At 41.8% G+C, this 27089-nt stretch overlaps 1 protein-coding gene across 4 annotated transcripts; it reads right to left on the bottom strand.

Moving 5' to 3' along the window:
• Positions 1-1848: 1848 nt before the first annotated feature.
• LOC139387459 (carbonic anhydrase-related protein-like) lies at positions 1849-25866 on the bottom strand. Of its 4 annotated transcripts, XM_071133645.1 has the most exons (10): positions 25460-25759; positions 25243-25263; positions 20304-20495; positions 19884-20008; positions 16734-16829; positions 15135-15197; positions 14607-14655; positions 14397-14509; positions 9638-9818; positions 1849-4002 (listed from the first exon to the last, which is right to left on the bottom strand). In XM_071133645.1, the coding sequence occupies exons 1-9, from the start codon at positions 25530-25532 to the stop codon at positions 9684-9686; spliced, it is 867 nt and encodes a 288-aa protein (XP_070989746.1). In that variant the 5' UTR covers positions 25533-25759; the 3' UTR covers positions 1849-4002; positions 9638-9683. The 4 variants fall into 4 exon arrangements, with proteins under 4 accessions (XP_070989746.1, XP_070989747.1, XP_070989750.1 ...); XM_071133646.1 differs by lacking the exon at positions 25243-25263 and having other exon boundaries at positions 25460-25725; XM_071133649.1 differs by lacking the exons at positions 1849-4002; positions 25243-25263 and adding an exon at positions 5845-6535 and having other exon boundaries at positions 25460-25866.
• Positions 25867-27089: the final 1223 nt, after the last annotated feature.

Below are 27089 nucleotides of genomic sequence, written 5' to 3'. Positions count from 1 at the left end.
TCCGTGCCATGTTCTCACAGCATTGGATTAGAGTGCCCCCTGCTGTTTCACTGAATAACCGCAACTCAGATACATTTGTAAGGAAACTGCTAGGGAGGCATTTGCTGTGAATGGTGCATGCACTCAACTAACTCCACGCTTTCTAAAGAATGAAAGCTTAAATCTTAAGATAGTTGGACCAATAGGTAGGAAACATCACAACAACACAGGACTGTGCAAGAGATAAAGTCATGATAGTACATGTGGGTCAATTACATGTCTTTGTACTGCGACTCACCCAACTAGCCTACTATATGTGACTAGAGTGTGTCTCGCTACAGCCATGTGACCCCCTTTGTCAATGCGTGTTTTCTCCAGTGCTATGTAAGTCATTATCAGTGTATGAGACATGGTATGAGGTGTAAGTGGCTAGGTTTTGGTGCTGCCATTAGTCATTCAGACAGAGGAGGGCGCTGTAAGACCTGTTTGGTCTCATTCACATTCCTGCCATAGATGCTCCAGCATAGCGCAGCTGTATATGGTTTCCTGCTCAAACCATCAGACTTTATATTAAGTTGCTCTTATAACTATGTAGTAGTTATGTCATTAATTATAATGCATCTATTTTATGACAGGTGAAACATATATACATAGCATTATCCTTTTTATGAATAACCCCAAAATGTGTATGAATGTTTTGTATTTCTTTGCAGTGATTCCAGTCTACTCCACTCTTCAAGGCCACAAAACAGTAAAACATGCTGGTCATGTTTCTAGTTATTCTTGGCCATGAAAAACTCCTGGCCCAGGTCACATTGTCAGGAAAAACTCCTGGCCCGACATGCAATGCTTTTTAATTAAACAAGACCTTTTGGCACAGGCCTTCTAAGCGCTCTCCTGTATTGTATTCCAGTATGTTTATGGCTTATACTAATAATATGGGTGGGTCTCTGTTGTACTGTTGCACTGTGAGAAGAGAGCTCCCTATGGGCAGATTAGCTGTGTGTTAGATAGGTGGGTGTGGTAGGTTGGATAAGCCTGTTGTTGTTTTAAGTGACTCTATTCATTATGGCCCGTGTAACGGGCACATCCTGCTGTAAACATGGCCTCCAGCTGTAGGTGTGATGTCATTAACTGGCTGTTATGTCACCGATCCAGTTCGGGGTGCGTTCATAAATTTACTCTGGCTATGTACTCTGATTTCAGAGTGTACAGAGTGCAGAATAACTGAGGAATTTATGAACACTCAACACCCCTTGAATATGGAAGGTGTCAGTAAACCTCGGCGAAAAAGCGTAATTAAATTGTTGCCAGCAGCACTGTTACAGTCACCAACGCTCTGGATAACATAAAAACAGCCTAACCAGCTCTGCTAGGGCAAGTAAAATGGTCAGAGTGAGGTGTTCTGTCTAGAAGTAGTTAGCAAGTTAGTCAATGTTAGCCAGTTAGCTTGGGTGCTTGACTTCTGTTGTGAGGTCAGAACGCTCAGATCAACCCAACTCCTCGGCCAGAGCGTCCAGTGTGCGCTCTGAGCGTGTGGCAAGCGAAACACAATGCTCTGAATTTTCAAACACACAGAGCACACTCTGAGCGCACTCTGGCTCTCCAGATTGAATTTACGAACACACCCTTGGTTGCTTCGTCAGGGAATGCTGGAGACGGAGACTAGTACAGTAGGGCCTGATATATACATGGTATAGTGTGGCAGGGACTGGAGAAGTCTGCGACTTTGGTCCTATGTAATGAAAATTCAATTTAAAATGAAGTTAATCATATACCTACCCATATTAAATAGTGATCTCTTTCAGTGGTGTGATGGTAAATTGAACTGGTTAGATAGTTGAAATAACACCAGTGACACATGTATTACTACTAACAGTTTGAACTTTATTGTTAAGTGACAGTAAGAGTCATCTTTATCATCATCATCATCATCACATTAGTCAGTACAAGAACTACAGAACCTTAAAATGTCCCAAAAAAATCACAACAAAATTCAAGTCTTCATTGTTTCATTTTCATAGCCTATAACCCTGGGCTGTACTGTGTTGTCTATAGCCCTTAAAAGGTCATTTACCTTTGATGGATGTCTCCTTTGTTTTTACAAGAAAGGGCACACTGTGGTCTAATCGTCTATTGCCATGCTTCCTATTGCTAGATAAGCAGATATCGAAAAGCACAAAAACACTGCGTTTAAATACTGCGAGGACAGGAGCCAGAAGCTGACGGAAATATCTCAACAAATATCAGCCTATGAGACATCTGAGATTATATGGCATTAAACCTGACCTGAGGTCATTGAACCTGACCTGCCCATGTATATTATACAGAACTACATATGTTTCTGCTTGTTAGTGTTTCCTATTCTGAGAGACAGTGCGGTTTTAACAGCATCTTTTTTTTAAAATAATGTACTGTACATTTATTTTCCATATTTTGAAAATCCCTGGGAACAGGTGTTAGTTCATTCACATTTTTCTACTTATTACACAACCTGCATGACAGTACAGTACAATTACATGCCCCAAGCTAAGTATGCATACCTGCATGAAGCCTGCACAAATCCTATCACAAGGACTACATTCCACCAATAGCCCCACTATCACACCAGTAAGAATGCATGCCCAATGCAGCGCTTCCATCTAGTATACTACTGTTAGTGAGGATATTGGAGCAGAGCCAATCATGTCTCTCCTTCCAGAGCATGGATACATCTTGTACCAGCCAACAGCGAATGGCTATGTTCCAGGTCACAGGTGAAGCCAGCTGGTTGGTCTGTCAGCGCTGCCTTCATCAACAAAGTCAAATCGTGCCTTTGTGAGCTCCCTCCAAGTCCAGTAGCTATAAATTGTAACACCAGATAATGTGACTTAACCACAGAAATGTGGACCATTATACTGGTAGTTACAGGTGTGGCTCTACCAAACGCTGGCATTTTTTAGCTAACCTGGTATTGGCGACAATGTATGTGCCGTCATCTTCTTTTTACAAATCTCTCATTAATCGAGACAGGCTTCTGTCATCCTGGCATGCGGCCCTTTAGGGTAGACCACCCTGTCTCAATCAATGAGAGAAGATTTGAAAAAGACAAGATGGTGGTGAACACATTGTTGGAATACTTCATGGACAAAACAAACATTATTTTATTTTAACAGAGCATTTTATCGATTCCAAATGGACTCCCTGAAACTGGACACAGCCATTTTATGAAACGCCGGTTTCCACGATTCGAGGACCAAGATAGTATCGCAAATACCAGGTTAGTTGAAAAATGTCCAGCAACATTTTGTACAGCCACTTCTGTAACTACCAATATAGTGGTCCAAATCTGGTGTTACAATCTGTAGCTACCAGTCCAGGGGATTCAATGTAACATAACTTCCAGCTGATTCAACAAGGCCATTCTCCCTCTCCCCTCCTTTCACTCTCTTTCTCACTATGAAAATAAAAAAAGGGAAAATTTTGCAGATGGAACATTCCAGCAATCATGTCGCCGCTACGACTGGGTTTGGCCACAGAGGTAGCGGGTAGAGGAGCAAAGGGTTATTTTTTATAAGTCCTATGTTTTGGGTTAGAGTTGTTTGACATTGTGCAATATTAATATTAATATTTTCCTCTCTTAAATCCACAAACTATTATCTTGTTTCCTGTATATGCGCTATGATGGTTACAGAGATAGAAATGACATTTTCAGGCACACTTTATGTCACATAATCCTTATGAATCCGTATACCTGTTACGCGGAGTGGAACCCAGTAGCAGACTCCGACGAGGAGACTGGGATGAAATAACCAAGGTATTTATTGAAACACAGGGGGCAGATGGAGTGCAGGTCATGGGAAGCTCGGGCGGGTTGCTGGAAACCAGATGAGGGTGCGGAGGCTGGAGTGAAGAGGGGTTGAGACAGGGTAAGCCGGTCCGGAGGGGATTCCAAGGGGGTAGTAGAGTGGGGAATCCAGGACAGAGTAGTAGAATGACAAGACGTGGGACTGGAGACAGGGACGAGAGTCACAGCGGGCAGAACTGTAGTGGAGAGTAAAACAGCGGCAGGCAAGGAAAACAGGCACAACAGGATCTGAATAGTAACAAACGGCTAGAAACGTAGACTGACTGAGCAGAGATTACGATCTGGCAGCATGGAAGTGGCAGGGCTGAGTATTTGTAGAGGTCTTGATTATGGAACAGGTTGCAGCTGGTGGGGATCTGCTCTGACTCCAGCACACTTGTCTCCGCCCACACAATCACATACACAGAGAGAGAGAGACAGAGAGAGAGAGAGAGAGAGAGAGAGAGAGAGAGAGAGAGAGAGAGAGAGAGAGAGAGAGAAAGAGTACTGGGGGAGTGGCGGCAGGTCAAGGAGACACAGGATGAGCAGTAGAGGGCGTTGCAGGAGCAGATGTGACAATACCAGATTACCAACTGGGTCAATAACATTTGTTGATAAATCTGTTGATAAAAACAACATTGCGGCAGGTAGCCTAGAGGTTAAGAGCGTTGGGCCAGTACCGAGCCGATTAGGTGGGGGGAAAAACGGTTTATGTGCCCTCAAAGTGCCTTGCTCAAGCAAGGCACTTAACCCTAGTCGCTCAGGATAAGAGTGCCTGCTAAATGACTCAAATGTAAATGTTAGCAAAGACAAAAATAATACAGACTCCAAAAAGATATGGGAACAGTTCTTGTTTTTTCTTAAAGGCACAAAGGAATATCATGGACATAAAACATCACTTATCAGAAGATACAATCTCCACCTATGTATTTTGTTAGTGTATTTATGTTTTTGCTTGATATGCTGGTTTTTCTAGTTGGTTATTTTTTTTTGTATTTTTATTTGTTGTGGCCCATTGGGCGCATGTATAGTTTGGTATACTGTGTGGTTGTTTTGAGTTAAATAGGAAAAAATGTAATGAATGTTCTATACAAAATATATATATAAAATCACTTATGCAATTTATTTGATGTAATTTTATCAAGCTAAGTTAGTGCATGCAATTATGCAGTACTGTCAAACCTTTTGTATTTCCATGGTAAACAGTATTGACAATTGGCAGACCTATTTAACTACCTGCATTTACAAATGTGCTACAATGTAATTACATGCATTATTACCTTATGATTAACAAGTAATGGTTTGGTAATGTAATTTAAGGTATTGCTGAATTGTGCAATTTGAGTCAACAGTCAGGTCCCCTTCAGAACCCCCTTTCTCTATCCCTTCAGAACCCTCTTTCTCTATCCTTCCTTCTTCTTCCTCTATTCCTCCTTTTCAAGGCCCCTCTCAGGTATGGTCAGGTAATATCCCTTACCAAAGAGACAATACTCCACTATCTCTCCTGCATTTCTCTCTGTAGCTACACTGTTTCCCAGTGGTGTAAAGTACTTAAGTATGAATACAATAAAGTACTACTTAAATAGTTTTTTGGAAGTATCTGTACTTCACTATTTATATTATTTATAACTTTTACTCCAAAACATTCCTAAAGAAAATGTATTTTAAACTTTTTACTCCCTTACATTTTCCCTGGCACCCAAAAGTGTTTTTCTTTAAATCAGGCAGGACAGCAATATGATGCAATTCACACACATCAATATAACGTGTTGTCATCCCTACTGCCTCTGATCTGGCGGACTCACTAGACACAAATACTGTTTGTCATTTATGTCTGAGTGTTGGAGTGTGCCCCGGTCTGTCCGTAAATTAACAAAAACAAGAAAATTGTGCTATCTACTTTGCTTACTATAAGGAATTTGAGTTTTCCATTTACTTTCACTTTTTCTCAAGTATGATATGAGTACTTTTTCCACCACTGTAGTTAAGTACTGTAACGGTCGTCTGATGAAGAAGGATCGGACCAAAGCGCAGCGTGGTAAGTGTTCATGATTTTTATTAACACTGAACACAAGAACAAAATAACAAAGTGAGAAACGAAACCCGAAACAGTCCTGTCAGGTGCCGAACACTAAACAGAAAACAACTACCCACCAAACACAGGTGGGAAAAAGCTACCTATGTATGGTTCCCAATCAGAGACAACGATAGACAGCTGTCCCTGATTGAGAACCATACCCGGCCAAAACAAAGAAATACAAAACATAGAAAAATGAACATAGAATTCCCACCTAAATCACACCCTGACCAAACCAACATAGAGACATAAAAAGCTCTCTAAGGTCAGGGCGTGATAAGTACATTTAAAACCAGATACTTTTAGACGTTTACTCAAGTAGTATTTTACTATGTGACTTTTTTACTTGAGTCATTTTCTATTAACGTATCCTTACTTTTACTCAACTATCGTACAACCACTTCCACACAGTTTGTTATACTTAGCCAGTAGCTACTAAAACATCTGTCAAACTACCAAACAAGTGTCCCTTGGCTCTCTGATACAGTCATGTTCTTTCACTTACAGTATTTGCGCAATGCAGTTGAGGCCAAGCCACACTTTGTCCCTGTGCCCTCGGTTGAGCACATCCAAATCCAGCCACTCAAAATGAGTACTTTTCCAGTTGTTTCGCAGGTGTTCCCAATGCGAGCTCTAAAATAGATATCCCTCCGCTCCACACACACACACAACGCCACAGCTAGTCCTAGATTAGTAGAAGAACTGAGTTAGCTCATTATTACTATACAGTGCCTTGCGAAAGTATTCGGCCCCCTTGAACTTTGCGACCTTTTGCCACATTTCAGGCTTCAAACATAAAGATATAAAACTGTATTTTTTTTGTGAAGAATCAACAACAAGTGGGACACAATCATGAAGTGGAACGACATTTATTGGATATTTCAAACTTTTTTAACAAATCAAAAACTGAAAAATTGGGCGTGCAAAATTATTCAGCCCCTTTAAGTTAATACTTTGTAGCGTCACCTTTTGCTGCGATTACAGCTGTAAGTCGCTTGGGGTATGTCTCTATCAGTTTTGCACATCGAGAGACTGACATTTTTTCCCATTCCTCCTTGCAAAACAGCTCAGTGAGGTTGGATGGAGAGCATTTGTGAACAGCAGTTTTCAGTTCTTTCCACAGATTCTCGATTGGATTCAGGTCTGGACTTTGACTTGGCCATTCTAACACCTGGATATGTTTATTTTTGAACCATTCCATTGTAGATTTTGCTTTATGTTTTGGATCATTGTCTTGTTGGAAGACAAATCTCCGTCCCAGTCTCAGGTCTTTTGCAGACTCCATCAGGTTTTCTTCCAGAATGGTCCTGTATTTGGCTCCATCCATCTTCCCATCAATTTGAACCATCTTCCCTGTCCCTGCTGAAGAAAAGCAGGCCCAAACCATGATGCTGCCACCACCATGTTTGACAGTGGGGATGGTGTGTTCAGGGTGATGAGCTGTGTTGCTTTTACGCCAAACATAACGTTTTGCATTGTTGCCAAAAAGTTCCATTTTGGTTTCATCTGACCAGAGCACCTTCTTCCACATGTTTGGTGTGTCTCCCAGGTGGCTTGTGGCAAACTTTAAACAACACTTTTTATGGATATCTTTAAGAAATGGCTTTCTTCTTGCCACTCTTCCATAAAGGCCAGATTTGTGCAATATACGACTGATTGTTGTCCTATGGACAGAGTCTCCCACCTCAGCTGTAGATCTCTGCAGTTCATCCAGAGTGATAATGGGCCTCTTGGCTGCATCTCTGATCAGTCTTCTCCTTGTATGAGCTGAAAGTTTAGAGGGACGGCCAGGTCTTGGTAGATTTGCAGTGGTCTGATACTCCTTCCATTTCAATATTATCGCTTGCACAGTGCTCCTTGGGATGTTTAAAGCCTGGGAAATCTTTTTGTATCCAAATCCGGCTTTAAACTTCTTCACAACAGTATCTCGGACCTGCCTGGTGTGTTCCTTGTTCTTCATGATGCTCTCTGCGCTTTTAACGGACCTCTGAGACTATCACAGTGCAGCTGCATTTATACGGAGACTTGATTACACACAGGTGGATTGTATTTATCATCATTAGTCATTTAGGTCAACATTGGATCATTCAGAGATCCTCACTGAACTTCTGGAGAGAGTTTGCTGCACTGAAAGTAAAGGGGCTGAATAATTTTGCACGCCCAATTTTTCAGTTTTTGATTTGTTAAAAAAGTTTGAAATATCCAATAAATGTCGTTCCACTTCATGATTGTGTCCCACTTGTTGTTGATTCTTCACAAAAAATACAGTTTTATATCTTTATGTTTGAAGCCTGAAATGTGGCAAAAGGTCGCAAAGTTCAAGGGGGCCGAATACTTTCGCAAGGCACTGTAGCTCTGACACTGCTCCTGTGTTTAGTGGTGCCATTATTATTTTACCTCTGGGAAATGCCTTGCCTATTTCCATTAAACTATGACTTCCAGGGCATGACAATATAGCTCCGATTTCATTTGAAACATGGTTATTTTTGTTGTTGTGGTATAAATGACTTCCCGTCAGGTTTGAACCTGGTTTGTGGTTGTGAAGAGCGATGGTATCTAGTAGTCCCACAGATGTCAAAAACACTTTTTAAAATATCTATACATATATAAAGTACACTCTATATACACAAAAGTATGTAGACACCTTCAAATTAGTGGACTTGGCTATATCAGCCACACCTGTTGCTGACAGGTGTATAAAATTGAGCACACAGCCATGCAATCTCCATAGACAAACATTGGCAGTAGAATGGCTTTACTGAAGAGCTTAGTGACATTCAACGTGACACTGTCATAGGATGCCGGCTTTCTAACAAGTCATTTTATCAAATTGCTGCCCTGCTAGAGCTGCCCCGGTCAACTGTAAGCAGCAACAACAACTCAGCCACAAAGTGGTAGGCCACAAAAGCTCAGAGAATGGGCCCGGAGAGTGCTGAAGTGCGTAGTGCTTAAAAATCGTCTGCCCTCCGTTGCAACACTCATTACCGAGTTCCAAACTGCATCTGGAAGCAATGTCAGCACAATAACTGTTCATTGGGAGCTTCATAAAATGGGTTTCCGTGGCCAAGCAGCCACACACAAGCCTAAGATCACCATGCGCAATACCAAGCGTCAGCTGGAGTGGAGTAAAGCTCTGGAGCAGTGGAAACGCTGCAACAGACAAATCTGGGTTTGATGGATGCCAGGAGAAGGCTACCTGCCCCAATGCATAGTGCCAACTGTAAAGTTTGGTGGAAGAGGAAAAATGGTCTGGGGCTGTTTGTCATGGTTCGGGCTAGGCCCCTTAGTTCCAGTGAAGGGAAATCTTAACACTACAGCTTACAATGATATTCTAGACCATTCTGTGCTTCCAACTTTGTGGCAACACTTTGGGGAAGGCCCTTTCCTGTTTCAGCAGGACAATGCCCCTGTGCACAAAGCGAGGTCCATACAGAAATAGTTTGTTGTGGAAGAACTTGACTGGTCTGCACAGAACTCTGATCTCAACTCCATTGAATACCTTTGGATAAATTGGAACGCCGACAGTGCCCGACCTCACTAATTATCTTGTGGCTGAATGGAAGCAAGTCCCCGCAGCAATGTTCCAACATCTAGTGGAAAGCCTTCCCAGAAGAGTGGTGGCTGTTATAGCAGTAAAGGGGAGACCAACTCCATGATTTTGGAATGAGATGTTCGACAAGCAGGTGTCCACATACTTTTGGTAATGTAGTGTATTTAAAAACGATGTACTTGGTATTTAGATGGTTGACATTTACCTGTTAAACGTGGAGCTAAAGATCCCCCGTGGAGGGAAGGGGGGTGTCACTGGAAGGCAGCCCGGACGGTCCTGTCGCTGAGGGGCTGAGAGGGGCGGAAGTTGTCTCCCAACATCCCGTCGTTCCCCTCAGGTAGATCAGCACCTTTCAGATGGGACCTGAGCCTCCTGAACTCCTCTATCTGGGAGAGTTGATGAAAAGAATGGCGAAGGTAAAGAGTGGTGATGGATTAATTAAGATAAGTATTCCGTCTAGTTTCGATCAATGTTCTGTCTAGCTGCACTGCGGTTGCCCTCTGCTCCAGCCTTTACAAACCTAATGTGGATAAAAACATAATGCATATGTCCATCTTGTGTGGACTAATAAAGTAGAGTGCATTCAGAAAGTATTCAGACTCCTTCACTTTTTTCACATTTTGTTACTTTAATTCTATAAATTCTAAAATTGATTAAATTGTTTTTATCCGTCATCAAACTTCACACAATACCCACAATGACAAAGCATAAATAGATTAGATTTTTTTGTGAATTTATAAAAAATGTAATAAAAAGGAAATATGACATTTACATTAGTATTCAGACCCTTTACTCAGTACTTTGTTGAAGAACCTTTGGCAGCGATTACAGTCTTGTTGGGTATGACGCTACAAGCTTGGCACACCTGTATTTGGGGAGTTTCTCCCATTCTTCTCTGCAGATCCTCTCAAGCTCTGTCAGGTTGGATGGGGAGCGTCACTGCACAGATATTTTGAGGTCTGTCCAGAAATGTTCGATCGGTTCAAGTCCAGGCTCTGGCTGGGCCACTCAAGAGACTTGTCCCAAAGCCACTTGTCCCAAAGCCACTCCTGCGTTGTCTTGGCTGTGTGCTTAGGATCATTGTCCTGTTGGAAGGTGATCCTTGGCCACAGTCTGAGGTCCTGAGAACTCTGGAGCAGGTTTTCATCAAGGATCGCTCTGTACTTGGCTCTGTTCATCTAGTCCTCGATCCTGACTAGTCTCCCAGTCCCTGCCACTGAAAAACATCCCCATAGCATGATGCTGCCACCACCATGCTTCACCGTAGGGATGTTGCCAGGTTTCCTCCAGATGTGACACTTGGCATTCAGGCCTAAGAGTTCAATCTTGGTTTCATCAGACCCGAGAATCTTGTTTCTCATGGTCTGAGTGTCTTTCGGGTGACTTTTGGCAAACTCCAAGTGGGCCTTCATGTGCCTTTTACTGAGGAGTGGCTTCTGTCTGGCCACTACTATAAAAGCCTGGTTGGTGGATTGCTGCAGAGATAGTTGTCCTTCTGGAAGGTTTGCCCATCTCCACAGATGAACTCTGGAGCTCTGTCAGAGTGACCATCGGGTTCTTGGTCACCTCCCTGACCAAGGGCCTTCTCCCCCGATTGCTCAGTTTGGCCGGGCGGCCAGCTCTAGGAAGCGTCTTGGTGGTTCCTAACTTCTTACATTTAAGAATGTTGGAGGCCACTGTGTTCTTGGTCCATCTTATGGCTTGGTTTTTGCTTTGACATGCACTGTCAACTATGGGACCTTATATAGACAAGTGTGTGCCTTTCCAAATCACCACAGGTGGACTCCATTCAAGTTGTAGAAACATCTCAAGGATGATCAATGGAAACAGGATGCACCTGAGCTCAGTTTAGAGCCTCATAAAAAAGGGTCTGAATACTTATGAAAATAATGTATTTCTGTTTTTGTATAAATTTGCTAACATTTCTATAAACCTGTTTTCACTGTCATTATGGGGTATTGTGTGCAGATTGATGAGGGGAAAAAATAATTGAATCGATTTTAGAGTAAGACTGTATCGTGACAAATTGTAGAAAAAGTCAAGGGGTCTGAATGCTTTCCGAATGCACTGTATATCTTATATCTGATCTTATTTAGTGTTTTCAGTGTTCTGTACATGTTGGCATTCTACTGTATGCTTAGGCTAAGAGCTAATTTCTTCCTGTCCTGGTCTATTTTACAGACCTCTTTCCAGCTGAGTCTGGTCTTGTGTGTGTAGCAGTAAAATGACAGACGTTCTCCGTTAAGATTTTCATTGGGTACTGGACTGGACACCTAGCCCTAAGCTAATAGTTATCTGGTTGGATGGTCAGTCAGACTTTGCCAATGCAGGAGGATAGTGTTTGCCCGAAACAAACAAGACAGATGGATTCAGTAATACAGGATTTTATGGAGGCACAGCCAACTAAGCCTTGACAACAGTAGAGTTTCATAGAGCTGTCTACATAAACAGAGCCATTAACAACCATTATCAGATTAATCGATCAATACTGATGACTCATTTACTATCAATAAAATGTAGTGAAAGGCGTTTTATTTGTTCTGGCTTCCTTAGATGGTACACATAAGGAACATATAGTACTTTTCAAAGTCAATAGTCAACTGTTATAAAGCAATGCTACAGCTGGGAGATGGGAAAATCTATATAGAATATTCCATTGAACAATGATCTACCATCACAGCACAGGTTTAAAGGTGTTCCTAAACAGGCTGCATATTGGGGAACTGCCCTCCAGAGTTGATAGAACACTGAATTACAGGATCTCTATGAGCTGTCCTGTGTTATTTACTGTATGTGAATAATTGGCCGCTCAATACGTATGAACAATTCATTAATCGCTCTGTTTTTTAGCTTTTTGATATTTCAATTCATGCCTTTGCTCTCCACCATAACCTTTCCGTCCTTTCAAAGGGAGGTGTCTGGCCTTTACATGAAAGGCTTGCTCAGAATCAAAGCCTCTGTAGAAAGTGTGCTGACTTGGAGGACAAACTGTATTGTGCAATGCTGTTGAATCAGAGGTTGGGACCTTGCTTCATAAATATGGGCTTATAAGTGCCAAATCAATCACAACACTGTATTTTACCTTCTAGCAGAACACACACTTCAATGCAGGTAGCTAGAGCAACCTCAAGATCTATGGAAGTAGAGCTGGTTTGAATAACACTTGGTATTAAAGCAATATGGCCACTTGGAGGGCTAGCAGGTGCCATCACCATTGACATGTGAAGGGATAAGACCTAGGGGTAAGACCTGGGGCAAGGGTCTAGAAGCCAACATTAATACATTCTTTATTATTTGCCCCTGCTGGTCATCTATGAATGTTTGAAGGTCTTGAAAAATGATCTGGCCTTAATGGCCACATGTACTCTAAAAGCATCACCCAGTACAGACAGAAAAGGTCTGGTATCTCTCTAGATAGTTTCTTACTAGGTTCCTGCTGAAAAAAACAGCATAGACCAGCATATGCTGGTGACTAGTGCTGGTTTTGCTGGTGACCAGCCTTCATACCAGTATAAGCTGATGACCAGCTTATACTGGTATGCTGGTGATGCTGGCAACCAGCATATCATCATAAGTACCAGCATATGCTGGTTACCAACAAAACAAGCATCAAAGTGCTTAAAGATGCACTATGACGAAATCGCTCCACCATTTCCTGGTTGCTAAAATTCTAATAGTTTCCCTCATTTCTGTTTATGTGACAAAACTAGTAAGAATAATTTTACCATCTACTGTGAAATATATTTTTCATAACCAAAAATATTGAATTTTCAGTTGTTTGAGGCTGGTATACAAAACCGAAGGATGGCAGGCATATAAATAGCACCCACATAGAACTTCTTACTTCCTTTCAATGAGAATGACAGATCTAACACACACATTTCTATGTAACTTTTAGGTTACCCAAAAAGTTATATATTGCAGGTTTAATCACTTAAGACAATACATTACATATATCACAAATGAAGGCCTAGTTCTTCCCTAATAAAGTGGCCACATCAGGACTGGAAGTCACATTATGAGTGTTCATCCATCCACAATCTGAATTCAGACTACTAATTCCAACTACTTATTCAGATTGGTTTACTTGAGAAAAATTGAATTTATCTTTGTGTTGCATAAGATGAATTAATCAGTCATGCAAAAACGCAGATATTGAAACAAACAATTAAAAATATCAAACTGCAGGGCCTCCTGAGTGGTGCAGTAGTCTAAGACACTGCATCACAGTTACAAGCTGTGCCACTAGAGATCCTAGTTCGAGTCCAGGCTCTGTCGCAGCTGGCCGCGACCGGGAGACCCATGAGGCAGCCCACAATTGGCCAAGCGTCGTCCGGGTTAGGGGAGGGTTTGGCCGGCTGGGATGTGCTAGTCCCATCGAGCTCAAGCGATTCCTGTGGCGGGCCGGGCGCACGCACGCTGACACGGTCGCCAGGTGTACGGTGTTTCCTCCAACATATTGGTAACGGCTGGCTTCCAGGTTAAGTGGGCAGTGTGGCTTAGATGGGTCGTGTTTCGGAGGACGTACAGCTCTCGACCTTCGCCTCTCCAAGACAAGACTATAACTACCAATTGGATACCATGAAAAAGGGGTAAGAAAAAAAAAACACAGGGAACTGCAATAGAGCATGCTGGAAAATATGATCTTTATGGTTGTGGTTTTGCTTGCTAGACCATGCTGGTCAGACCAGTTTGACAGCTAGACCATTCTGTTCGGCCAGCTAGACCATACTGGTCAGACCAGCACTGACCAGCTTGAAAATTCTGCTGGTCTACAGTTGGGATTTTCAACAGAGTAGGGAGTTTTCCCTAGCAATTGTGCTTCTGCATCTGCATTGCTTGCTCTTTGGGGTTTTAGGATGGGTATCTGTAAATCACTTTGTGAAAACTGCTGATGTAAAATGGGCTGTATAAAATACATTTGATTGATTAATTGAGCCAGACCATTGTGTCAGATGGCCTACCTGTAACTGTGAGATGGTGAGTGGGTAGCGGTACAGGATCCAGGTGACGCTCTCACTACATGGAGGGGTGGTCAGGGAGCCCTCATACACCCAGTAGTCTCTCAGGAGAGGGTCTGGAGGGGGTAACAAACACATACCATGTCCTCATCCAATACTGTGTCACACCATACACGCAAGCAGGAATCATACACAATTAGAAGAAGGACTCACCAGGAAGTAGTGTGTTGGGATTGAAGCACGGTATGATCTTGGTCTTCCCCTATACAGATAGGTCAACACACTCAAATATTTGTTGACCTGCTTCGTTTGTAATGCACTGTTTATTTCACCACCATGTTTGTCATGACTGTATTATTGCAGATCGTCTTTACTACTGGAGCTCCTTCTTCACATTCTGCATCAACACTTCACCTGTCTAATCTGAAATGTTTCAGACGGTTTCAAGTCAATCTGGAGCATTGATTGCATCAGGTTTACTTGAAAAATCAATACATTAATCAATTGCTGCCTGCTCCAATCGTTGCACCTCTACTGATTTTCTGTTAACTGCCAAGTTTGATTGTCTATGTATTGTATGTCTTCCTCGATCTCTCAGTTAAGCATTGGGTATCTACCCCTTTAGGTCATGTCAGTAATTTCTCATAACCTCTGCCCTCTCATCACCATGACAACTCATAACCATAACATCATCACCATAACAATATGACTTGGTCAACCATGTGGGTGCCAAGATCTTACCTTGTATTGTAGGTCCTGCAGCACTTCTGTTATGGCCTTCAACCCCAGATGCTCCTTCCCTATCTGAAGGAAACAATGTCAATGGCATCAAGTCAAAAAGAAGTCATGAAAGATGGTCCTAACAGATCAATGTAATGTTATGATGTTAGCGCATCTTAACAGGGTGCTGTTGACGTGTTTGGAGCATCCTGAAAGGATGTGAAAATGGTGGAAAAGTACTCAATTATCATACTTGAGTAAAAGTAAAGATACTTTAATAAAAATGACTAAACTAAAAGTGAAAGTCACCCAGTAAAATACTACTTCAGTAAAAGTCTAGAAGTATCTGGCTTTAAATATACTTATCAAAAGTAAAACTCAATGCTAAAATATACTTAAGTGTCAAAAGTAAATGCAATAAATACTTTCAAATTCCTTATATTAAAGGATACTTTGAGATTTGGGCAATTAGGCCCATTATCTACTTCCCCAGAGTCAGATGAACTTGTGGTTACCATTTTTATGTCTCGGTGTCCTGTATGAAGGAAGGTAGAGTTAGTTTCACGAGCCAGTGCTAACTAACATTAGCTCAATGACTGGAAGTCTATGGGTATCTGCTAACTTCCAGTCAATGCGCTAACGCTAGTTAGCAATTGTGCTAGTGCTAGTTAGCAACTTCCTTCAAATCGCTCGCAGAGACATACGGATGGTATTCACAAGTTAATCTGACTCTGGGGAAGTAAATAAAGGGCTTTATTGCCAAAATCCCAAAGTATCCCAAACCAGACTGCACAATTGTATTTATTAGTAAATTTACGGATACACTCCAACACTTAGACATCATTCATAACCGAAGCATTTGTGTTTTGTAAGTCCGCCTGATCAGAGGCAGTAGGGATGACAACGTGTTCTCTTGATAAGTGTGATAAGTGTGTGAATTAAACAATTTTCCTGTCCTGCTAAGCATTCAAAGTGTAACAAGGACTTTTGGGTGTCAGAGAAAATGTATGGGAGTAAAAAGTACATATTATCTTAACCTCTACAGAATCAGTGTATTATGCTTTACCAGATCTAATGTGTGTATTCTCCTACACTAATTTCATATTTCCACAAACGTCAAAGTGTTTCAAATGGTATCAAGAATATGCATATCCTTGCCTCAGGACCTACAGACAGTTAGATTTGGGTATGTCATTTTAGATGAAAATGGGGGGGGGGGGGGTCAGATCCTTTTAAAGAATGAAGTGAAGTAAAAGCAAAAGTTGTCAAAAATCTAAACAGTAAAGTAGTAGTACTTCGTAGTAGTAAGTACTAAAGTAGTAGTAAGTAGTACTTCGAAAATATTTTTACTTAGTTACTTTACACCACTAAGTGTTTGTCCACTCATATTTTCAGTCATTGCCTCAAGCTAGTTCATATCAGTCAAACGTTATCATGGTTATTTCAATGTGGTGGTTTTTCTCAGTACAATAAAAAAAGTATATTTAGTGTCAAAGCTGATATGAATATGATATGGTACAAAATACAGTAATAATAAACCAAGTGCCTAACAAAACCATAGAGAGCATGAGAAGAGGGGATTCTCATGTGACTATAGACTGAGACCAAAGCAAACAATACCTGCACAAACAGAGCGATGATGAGAACTCCGTTCGTCTTACCCAGGGCTTCCTCCACACTGCTGAACAAGGTTGTGTTCCAGTGGATCAGATGGAGCTGGGGGGGGAAGCACATGTATTGTATTGTACCATATTATATATAGTGAAGCTGATCACAAAAAAAATATTAACCAAAGAAAGTAAAGAAAGAAAGATATTCAGGTAAGGATAGAAAATGAAAGAAAGTAAATGAAAGAACGATGGGCAGAGGGAGGCTGCAGAAGACAGGGCCGAGACAAAGCAGGTGTAAGGGACATAAGGGCACTCTACAGTTTGAAATAGAGCACAAAACACCTTTGATAGAGAGGAAAGCTTATAAAGCCAAACCACCAGTGGCATAACCTCTTCAGGCCCTTTCAAACGCGTCAATGGCCTGAGTGATGTGTAAATATATGAAACAAAGTAATGAGCTTTAAAAGCCCTGACCCGAAGTAACCTGTTTTTATGTGAACATAGCAAGTCCCTCGTTCTCAAGGCCATCAGACTGTTAAATAGCCATCACTAGCACAGAGAGGCTGATGCCTACATACACAGACTGAAATCATTGGTCACTTTAATAATGTTTACATATCTTGCGTTACTCATTTCATATGTACAGTTGAAGTCGGAAGTTTACATACACCTAAACTCAGTTTTTCACAATTCCTGACTTTTAATCCACGTAACAATTCCCTGTTTAGGTCAGTTAGGATCACCACTTTATTTTAAGAATGTGAAATGTCAGAATAGTAGTAGAGAGAATGATTTATTTCAGCTTTTATTTCTTTCATCACATTCCCAGTGGGTCAGAAGTTTACATGCACTCAATTGGTATTTGGTAGCATTGCCTTTAAATTGATTAACTTGGGTCCAACATTTCGCGTAGCCTTCCACAAGCTTCCCGCAATAATTTGGGTGAATTTTGGCCCATTCCTCCTGACAGAGCTGGTGTAACAGAGTTAGGTTTCTAGGCCTCCTTGCTCGCACATGCTTTTTCAGTTCTGTCCACAAAATGTTCTATAGGACAGGTGTCAAACTCATTCCACAGAGGGCCGAGTGTCTGCAGGTTTTTGCTTCTTCCTTGTACTTAATTGATGAATTAAGATCACTAATTAGTAAGGAACTCCCCACACCTGGTTGTTTAGGGCTTAATTGAAAGGAAAAAACAAAAACCTGCAGACAGTAGGCCCTCCAATGAATGAGTTTGACACCCCTGTTCTATAGGATTGAGGTCAGGGCTATGTGATGCCCGCTCCAATACCTTGACTTTGTTGTCCTTAAGCCATTTTGCCACAACTTTGGAAGTATGCTTGGGGTCATTGTCCATTTGGAAGACCCATTTGCGAACAAGCTTTAACTTCCTGACTGGTGTCTTGAGATGCTCCAATATATCCACATAATTTTCCTCCCTCATGATGCCATTTATTTTTGAAGCACACCAGTCCCTCCTGCAGCAAAGCACCCCCACAACATGATGCTGCCACCCCCGTGCTTCACAGTTGGGATGGTGTTCAATGGCTTGCAAGCCTCCTCCTTTTTCCTTCAAACATAACGATTGTCATCATGGCCAAACAGTTCTATTTTTGTTTCATCAGACCAGAGGACATTTCTCCAAAAAGTACGATCTTTGTCCCCATGTGCAGTTGCAAACCGTAGTCTGGCTATTTTATGGCGGTTTTGGAGCAGTGGCTTCTTCCTTGCTGAGCGGTCTTTCAGGTTATGTCTATATAGGACTTGTTTTACTGTGGATATAGATACTTTTGTAACTGTTTCCTCCAGTATCTTCACAATGTCATTTGCTGTTGTTGATTTGCACTTTTGCACTTTCACACCAAAGTACATTAATCTCTAGCAGACAGAACGCGTCTCCTTACTGAGCGGTATGACGGCTGCGTGGTAACATGGTGTTTATACTTGCGTACTATTGTTTGTGCAGATGAGGTCTTGGCTGATTTCTTTTGATTTTTCCCATGATGTCAAGCAAAGAGGCACTGAGTTTGAAGGTACGCCTTGAAATACAATCTAGAAGAAAAATAAATGCACACCTATTTAGGCGAGGTGCTGGCTAGTGGAGTAGAAAACTTGAAAATAAAGGAGAGCCGCACACTCTTAGGAGCTCAGATGCAAAAATGTAATATCCAACGTTTCGACAGCCAAGCTGTCTTCATCAGGGTATAATCACAAACACTGCGGGATGACTCGTTTATATAGTGTCAAAAGACACACAGGTGTCTGTAATCATGGCCAAGTGTGGTCTAATATCATTGGTTAAATCTCAAATATTAAAATGGCATACAAAGAACAGCATACAAAAAACAAATGGATAGCATACGATCATAAATTCATTTTAGACTACACAAGCTTACAAACAACTACAATGGCAAAAGTCACAATAATTACAAGAATGGCTTCAGATCAAAGTCTACTTTGAGACCGAAGGCCTTGAAATACATCCACAGGTACATCTCCAATTGACTCAAATGATGTCAATTAGCCTATTAGAAGCTTTTAAAGCCATGACATAATTTTCTGGAATTTTCCAAGATGTTTAAAGATACAGTCAACTTAGTGCATGTAAACGTCTGACCCACTGGAAATGTGATACAGTGAATTATAAGTGAAATAATCTGTCTGTAAACAATTGTTGGAAAAATTACCTGTGTCATGCACAAAGTAGATGTCCTAACCAACTTGCCAAAACTATTTGTGGAGTGGTTGAATAACGAGTTGTAATGACTCCATCCTAAGTGTATGTAAACCTCCGACTTCAACTGTATATACTGCATTCTGTACTTTTCTACTGTATCTTAGTCTATGCCGCTCTGATATTGCTCGACCAAATATTTATATATTCTTAATTCCATTCCTTTACTTAGATTTGTGTGTATTGGGTATATGTTGTGAAATTGTTAGATATTACTTGTTAGATATTGCTGAACTGTCAGAACTAGAAGCACAAGCATTTTGCTACACCCGCAACAATATCTGCTAAACATGTGTATGTGACAAATAAAATTTGATTTGATTTGTAACAGTGGCCTCCAATTTAAATAAACATGGTCAGGGTCTTGAAGCGGACAGTGTGTGTGTGTGTGTGTGTGTGTGTGTGTGCATGTTTGGCCGAGACCCATACCTCCATGGGGAAGGCCTTAAAGTTGACTGTGTGTTCTGAGCCCCGCTGGTTCTCTTTGCCCCAGTGGAAGCGCACCTCATGCAGCTCGTACTCATGATCAATTTGCAACGGTCCACCAGTTACCACTGCAGACAGGAAACCCAGAGCATCATGGGAGAGCAGACACAGGAAATGCAGACCACATCAGATGATCTTGCATTTTGAACGTAGGCTTGAATTCTGATTCAACTCTGAAGTGTATGTGTATGTCCCTTGCAGCACACAGTCATTGACTCACCTTTCAGGGGTCACGGCTAAGATCGTTGAAAAAGTGCATTCAAGATCATTACTATAGTGGAGGGTTGACATAAATTCCACCCATGAATTGTTTTTGTGTACCATGGTAATGTTAAATGAACTTTTTGGATGTGTGTTCTGCACCTGATTTGGACCTCAGCATGATGCGTACGGTGTGTCCATCGTTGATGACCTCACAGTCCCGACACACAACGTAGTTGGGTGTTAGCCCCACGTCCAGGAGCAAAGGGTCATAACGCGCCTCCCGGGAGTTCAGGTTGATGGGTGACTGGTACTCCCCATTGGCATCAGGGAACAGCAAACCCCACTCTACACCTGAACACACGCACAACTTAGACTTACACTCAACGTCACTGATGCTTGCGTAAAGTTACAACTTCTGGGCTCTGGCATGCACTGAGATCTCCATGCAGAGGCCTTCATGCAGTGCGTATGTCTAGTGTAGTGTAAATCCAGCCTTTGAATACGCAAGCAGCATAAACAAAGTGTATAAGTCAGGACGCACTAATGTGTGCACATGCACACACACACACACACACAGAGAGACACACGCATGCACACGCAACCACACACACTGGAGTTAAAGAGTTCACCAATTCCTCAGTGTCACTGCGCTGAGCAGTTGGGGAGTCGGTATCAAGAATAACTGTCACCAGAGGGACACAAGGACGCTCTAGTTTGTGCTTCTTCCCACCTCTCACACTTTCTTTCTCACTGTTATATATCTCTCTTTTTTCCCCTCTATTTATTACACACTGTTAGTCCCACATCTCTCCATTCTGTGTGTAAATGGTTTGTGAAAAAAATCCTCATTATCATATTCTCACATCTTTTCACACTGTAAGAGCACTCTGTTAGCTAGCTGTCTCTGGTCTCTGGTCTTTCCATACCATGCCCTGAATTATTTCATAGTTATTTCATATCACTGCTGTATGTGCAGAGAGAGTGCAAAATGCAATTAATCGAATCAGATGAGATCAAATCTTCTTGCAGAGCTGCCCAGTGACACGAGCCTACCATACGAGCTAAATCACTTCTATGCTCGCTTCTAGGCAAGCAACACTAAGGCATCCATGAGAGCATCAGCTGTTCCAGATGACTGTGTGTTCACGCTCTCCATAGCTGACGTGAGTAAGACCTTTAAACAGGTCAACATTCACAAGGCTGCAGGGCCAGGCGGATTACCAAGACGTGTGCTTCGGGCATGTGCTGACCAACTGGCAAGTGTCTTCCCTGACATTTTCAACATGTAACTGATTCAGTCTGTAATACCAACATGTTTCAAGCAGACCACCATAGTCCCTGTGCCCAAGAACACAAAGGCAACCTGCCTAAATGACTACAGACCCGTAGCACTCCCATCCGTAGCCATGAAGTGCTTTGAAAGGTTGGTAATGGCTCACATCAACACCATTATGGATCCTGGACAACACTGGATCCTGGACTTCCTGACAGGCTGCCCCCAGGTGGTGAGGGTAAGTAGCAACACATCTGCCACGCTGATCCTCAACACTGGAGCTCCCCAGGGGTGCGTGCTCAGTCCCCTCCTGTACTCCCTGTTCACCCACGACTGCAAGGCCAGGCATGACTCCAACACCATCATTAAGTTTGCAGACGACACAACAGTGGTAGGCCTGATCACCAACAACGACGAGACAGCCTATAGGGAGGAGGTCAGAGACCTGGCCAGGTGATGCCAGAATAACAACCTATCCCTCAACGTAACCAAGACTAAGGAGATGATTGTGGACTACAGGAAAAGGAGGACTGAGCACGCCCCCATTCTCATCGACGGGGCTGTAGTGGAGCAGGTTAAGAGCTTCAAGTTCCTTGGTATTGTCATGATGTTGGCCTGGGGGTAGGTTTATGACAGTCATAAATACCTCTTCCCCCCCTTTTCCTCTCTCTACCCTACTGATGTTACATTTGCAAAACCCTTGGTTAACATAGAGATTCTGGGAACATCAGAAGGTGGGGGGAAATGAACTATATTCTGGTAACCCGACCAATTGAACATATGCGGTGGTACTTAATGAATATGATGTCAGTTCGGTGGTCATCTGAGACATTCTCATCAATGATAAGATGACATAAACTCTACAGTGGAAAGTCTACACATAAGAGTTATCGGATTCACATGGAATTGTTGTTCAATTTAAATGTTTGAATATGAAAATATTCGTGATGGGTTGAAATGTGATTTTAGCTTCTAAAATGTGAGATTTGGGTTTTCATAAGCTAGGGCTCTGCTCAATCAGTGGCCCGCCCCTGTGAAGGGACATGGGCTATAAAACTTTTCAAACACGCCCTCCTCTCCCTTCCTATATAATGCCTTGACGACAATATAACCTCCTTCTGAGGACGTGAGGACGACGGTCCGATGTCAGAATGGTTCAAATAATAACTACAGAATGAAGCCAACATCAGCGTGAGCTTCGGTTGCGAATGGTATGAACTTTGAACTCTTATTCACTACAGAAGTGATACCTCCTAGCCTTTGAGTTAGCAACAGCAGATGCAAATGAGGGTTAGGAAGGAACAGACAGAGTATCCCGTCTATCACACAACGACGTTACTACAACGTATTCAATTTACCAGCAGAGACATTCTTCAAAGAACAAACAACTCGGTTGGGCAACACGGCCTTCCATCTACCACCTACCAACCGAAGCGCAGCTCAGAGTAAATATTTATTGCATTTTACTTTTCCAAATGGGCGGTAATTTAGAATGCATAAGATACTGCATTTACGATAGCACAGCTTCGCCCTTTGTTCCTCAGTCTTCCCGTTCTTTCACTCAAACCCAGCCCTTTTCTTTTGTGTAACCAGCAGTCATATCTGTTCTGCCCGCTAGGGATGTTTTCCTTTATGACGTAATTTGTAATCAAGTTATGATTTAAATATGTGTATGTGTAATTCTGTGTGATTAGTTAGGTATTTAGTAAATAAATAATTAAACCCAATTTTGTATTGCTGAATCAACTTGTCAGCCAGGGTTCGTGCAGATAGCCAAGAATTTACAACTTTCAGATGAGACTGAATTAAGATGACGATTAATATTGACTGCTATTGATGTAAAATATTACTAGGTCTTTAAGAGTTTATTCGGAAGAGAACAGCTCTATAAATATTATTTTGTGGTGCCCGACTCTCTAGTTAATTACATTTACATGATTAGCTCAATCAGGTAATGTTAATTACGGAAAAATTATTTTGTAGAATAGCATGTCGAATCACTTAATCCGGCATAGCCAAAGACACGACAGTGTCCACATCAACAACAAACTAGAATGGTCCAAACACACCAAGACAGACGTGAAGAGGGCACGACAAAGCCTCAGGAAACTAAAAAGATTTGTCATGGGTCCTCAGATCCTCAAAAGGTTCTATCGTGAGATTTGAGATTTGAGATTTGAGTGAAAACCTCCTTCCATCAGCAAGGGCATTGAAGATGAAACGTGGCTGGGTCTTTCAGCATGACAATGATCCCAAACACACCGCCCGTGCTATGAAGGAGTGGCTTCGTAAGAAGCATTTCAAGGTCCTGGAGTGGCCTAGCCAGTCTCCAGATCTCAACCCCATAGAAAATCTTTGGAGGGAGTTGAAAGTCCGTGTTGACCAGCAACAGCCCCAAAACATCACTGCTCTAGAGGAGATCTGCATGGAGGAATGGGCCAAAATACCAGCAACAGTGTGTGAAAACCTTGTGAAGACTTACAGAAAACGTTTGACCTCTGTCATTGCCAAGAAAGGGTATATAACAAAGTATTGAGATAAACTTTTGTTATTGACCAAATACTTATTTTCCACCGTAATTTGCAAATAAATTCATTAAAAATCCTACAATGTGATTTTCTGGATTTTTTTTCTCATTTTGTCTGTCCTAGTTGAAGTGTACCTATGATGAAAATTACAGGTCTCTCTCATCTTTTTAAGTGGGAGAACTTGCACAATTGGTGGTTGACTAAATACTTTTTTGCCCCACTGTATACACTCATGTAGATACTACCTCAATTGGGCCGACCAACCACTTCTCCCGCACATTGGCGAACCGGGCTATCTGCATTGTGTCCCACCACCCACCAACCCCTCTTTTACGCTACTCCTACTCTCTGTTCATCATATATGCATAGTCACTTTAACCATATCTACATGTACATACTACCTCAATCAGCCTGAGTAACCGGTGTCTGTATGTAGCCTCGATACTTTTATAGCCTCGCTACTGTTATAGCCTCACTACTGTATGTAGCCTCGCTACTGTTATAGCCTCACTACTGTATATAGCCTGTCTTTATACTGTTGTTTTATTTCTTTACCTACCTATTGTTCACCTAATACCTTTTTTGCACTATTGGTTAGAGCCTGTAAGTAAGCATTTCACTGTAAGGTCCTGTTGTATTCGGCGCATGTGACAAATACACTTGATTTGATTCTACAGTGTCTCTCCCTCTAGTCCCATGATGGGGGACATAAACGGGATCAAAGCTCTCCCTTCATACATCACTGACCCAATCTAAATACAGACCCACTCTGAACTGTCTGACCTCCGACACAAGTACGTAGCCTTGTAATTAAGATGATGAAACCATGGCTTTGAATCGCAGAGGGAGCACATAGCACAAAAGACATGCTTTCTGAAGCCAGGCCAGGAGTTAGTAAATGAAGCGGCTAATGTGTTACCACTACAGACAAGTCCCGGATGACTTTATCCCCTACCAACAAGATAAACAAATGTTTTCTCAAGTCAACACCAATGACAATATGACTATTAGAGTCACTAAAAGGTCAGCTCTTGACTTAGATGTTACAATCTCTCGTGTTCTTTTCCCAGTTACTGGAAACCTTGACTATTACCCCAAGAGCCCAGAGGCAAATTTGAGACACACAAAGCACACAATGGAGCCCTGGACAGGAGCTGGTAAAGCTGGTAGCTAGACCACTACTCTCTTAGAATACCAAATCATTGGTGTGACTCCAGAATCTCAAGTTCAGTTCGAGACAGCTAATTTGCATGATCAAGTTACCCCAAAAAGGAGTGCATTGATCAAATGACCCTACCTTCTTTAAGTTCTTTACCTACTGTATGTGAGAGAGTGAGAGAGAGAGAGAGAGAGAGAGAGAAACAGAGAGAAGAGTATATATCTGTTTATATCTGTGAAGAGAGTACTGCATTCCCATATCAAGAAGAACATGTTATTTTTCTGAGCTCTGTTTTGCGCGAGGAAAAAAGAGTGAAAGGAAACAAAGTGTATACTAAAAGCTCCAAATCTCTTACCTTCTTGATATCCCCAGTCCAATTCATCCTTCCCAGGGTAGTAGTCTGACTCCTCAATCACACTGTCTGCCATGGCTGTGGCAGTATGGAACAAGTCTTCTCACTTAACACACTTGCTTTGATTTGAAGTCACACTCTGGCTTTTGTTCTTATCTGTCTTTTTAATCTGTCTTCTTATTGTTTTCTTCCTTCCTTCCTTTCTTTGTGTGGTAGGGAGGGTTTTCAGTCAGATGCCAGTGACTTTGAGAGCCTGTCTTCAGTGAGGTGCTGCAGTACAGGCTGGTACAGCGGTTCAGCGCCAAATACTGATGAAGGGGGGGTCAGTCCATCACATAGGAGAGAGTGATTGTTCCAACTCTCTCTCTCTCTCTCTCTCTCTGTGAATCCAGGCTGCAGTGTAGACTCTCCCACAGTGCAAGCAGCTAAGAGTTTCACAACTCTCTCTAAGCACCAGCAGCCCACAGGGTCCCCACCCCCACACATACAGAGTAAGCTTGGATTGGATGAGTCAAGTGCCTGTGCAAATCTCATTTGGAGCACCTTTTACAGCACAGAATTTCACAATGGTGTAAAGGGGACGGGGGACGGGGGGGGGGGGCGCAGGAAGGTCAGAATTATATTTCTGCCTGGGGTGAAGGGTGAAGGAAACGGGGAGTGGTAGTGAAAACACTACTCCCCATGAGAGGCGGGAGAGGCGGAGAGCTTTTCAGAGGGGTTACTGTTAGGAACAGATATTATGATCCTGATGTTTTTGAGGTGAAGAAAGTGCCAGTCAGCATTTCATTATTAGACTGTGATCTAGTTTTCCAGATTTGTTTTACCTCAGAGATTACGGGTTCATTTTTTGCATTTCTTTTTTCAAAGACAACAGATTGACAATATCCTCGGAAAATATAAGGTTTATGTAATATTGGTGTCAAATATTTCATGTGAACCCCCCTTTAGAATTTGAAAGTCCTTTACTGGCTAGGTTTTTAGTTTTTTTCTATCGGCAAATAGTAAACCAATAATGTATTTCTCAATAGATACAAAGTCTATTGTCATTCTCAATAGAGCTTACAGAGTAGAACTGACCAGTACTGTTCTGGCACGATATAATATATCCCGCTGGGTCTTATTCCTGTCCCAAAGTGTGGAATTTGTCCAAAGGGTTTAAGACTGATTAATTGCTTTATATTCTGCAAAAGGAAACCACCTTGACCCTCATTTCTCATTTCCTAAATTGAATACATTGCATAACGCACTCTGTCAGAATATTCCTAATGAGGTCATTTTGATCCCAGAGGACCAGACATGATGCTATAACAATTGGGTTTTAAATAGCATGACTTTTAGCATAATAACCCTGTTCAGCAGCAAATAAATCATGAACATAGTTGACACTGGTCTACTTTTATTTCTTTTCTAATCTTGACTTTTTCATAAAGTTTTATATTATTGCATATTTTTCTCATATTCTTTGTTGATTTATAAGAACCATTTTTCCATTCAGGCCTAATTTGTCTACAATTTCTTAAGTCATTATTGGTCATTCATATATACTCACTATGTCTATTAGTATTATAGTATAGTATTATTATAGCTAAGAATTCTGTTAGAATTCCATTATTGCTGCAGGTATTTTTTATTC

The sequence above is a fragment of the Oncorhynchus clarkii genome, chromosome 28 (assembly GCF_045791955.1).
Source record: "Oncorhynchus clarkii lewisi isolate Uvic-CL-2024 chromosome 28, UVic_Ocla_1.0, whole genome shotgun sequence".
Classification (NCBI taxonomy): Eukaryota; Metazoa; Chordata; class Actinopteri; order Salmoniformes; family Salmonidae; genus Oncorhynchus; species Oncorhynchus clarkii.
This window is presented reverse-complemented; position numbering and strand designations above follow the sequence as displayed.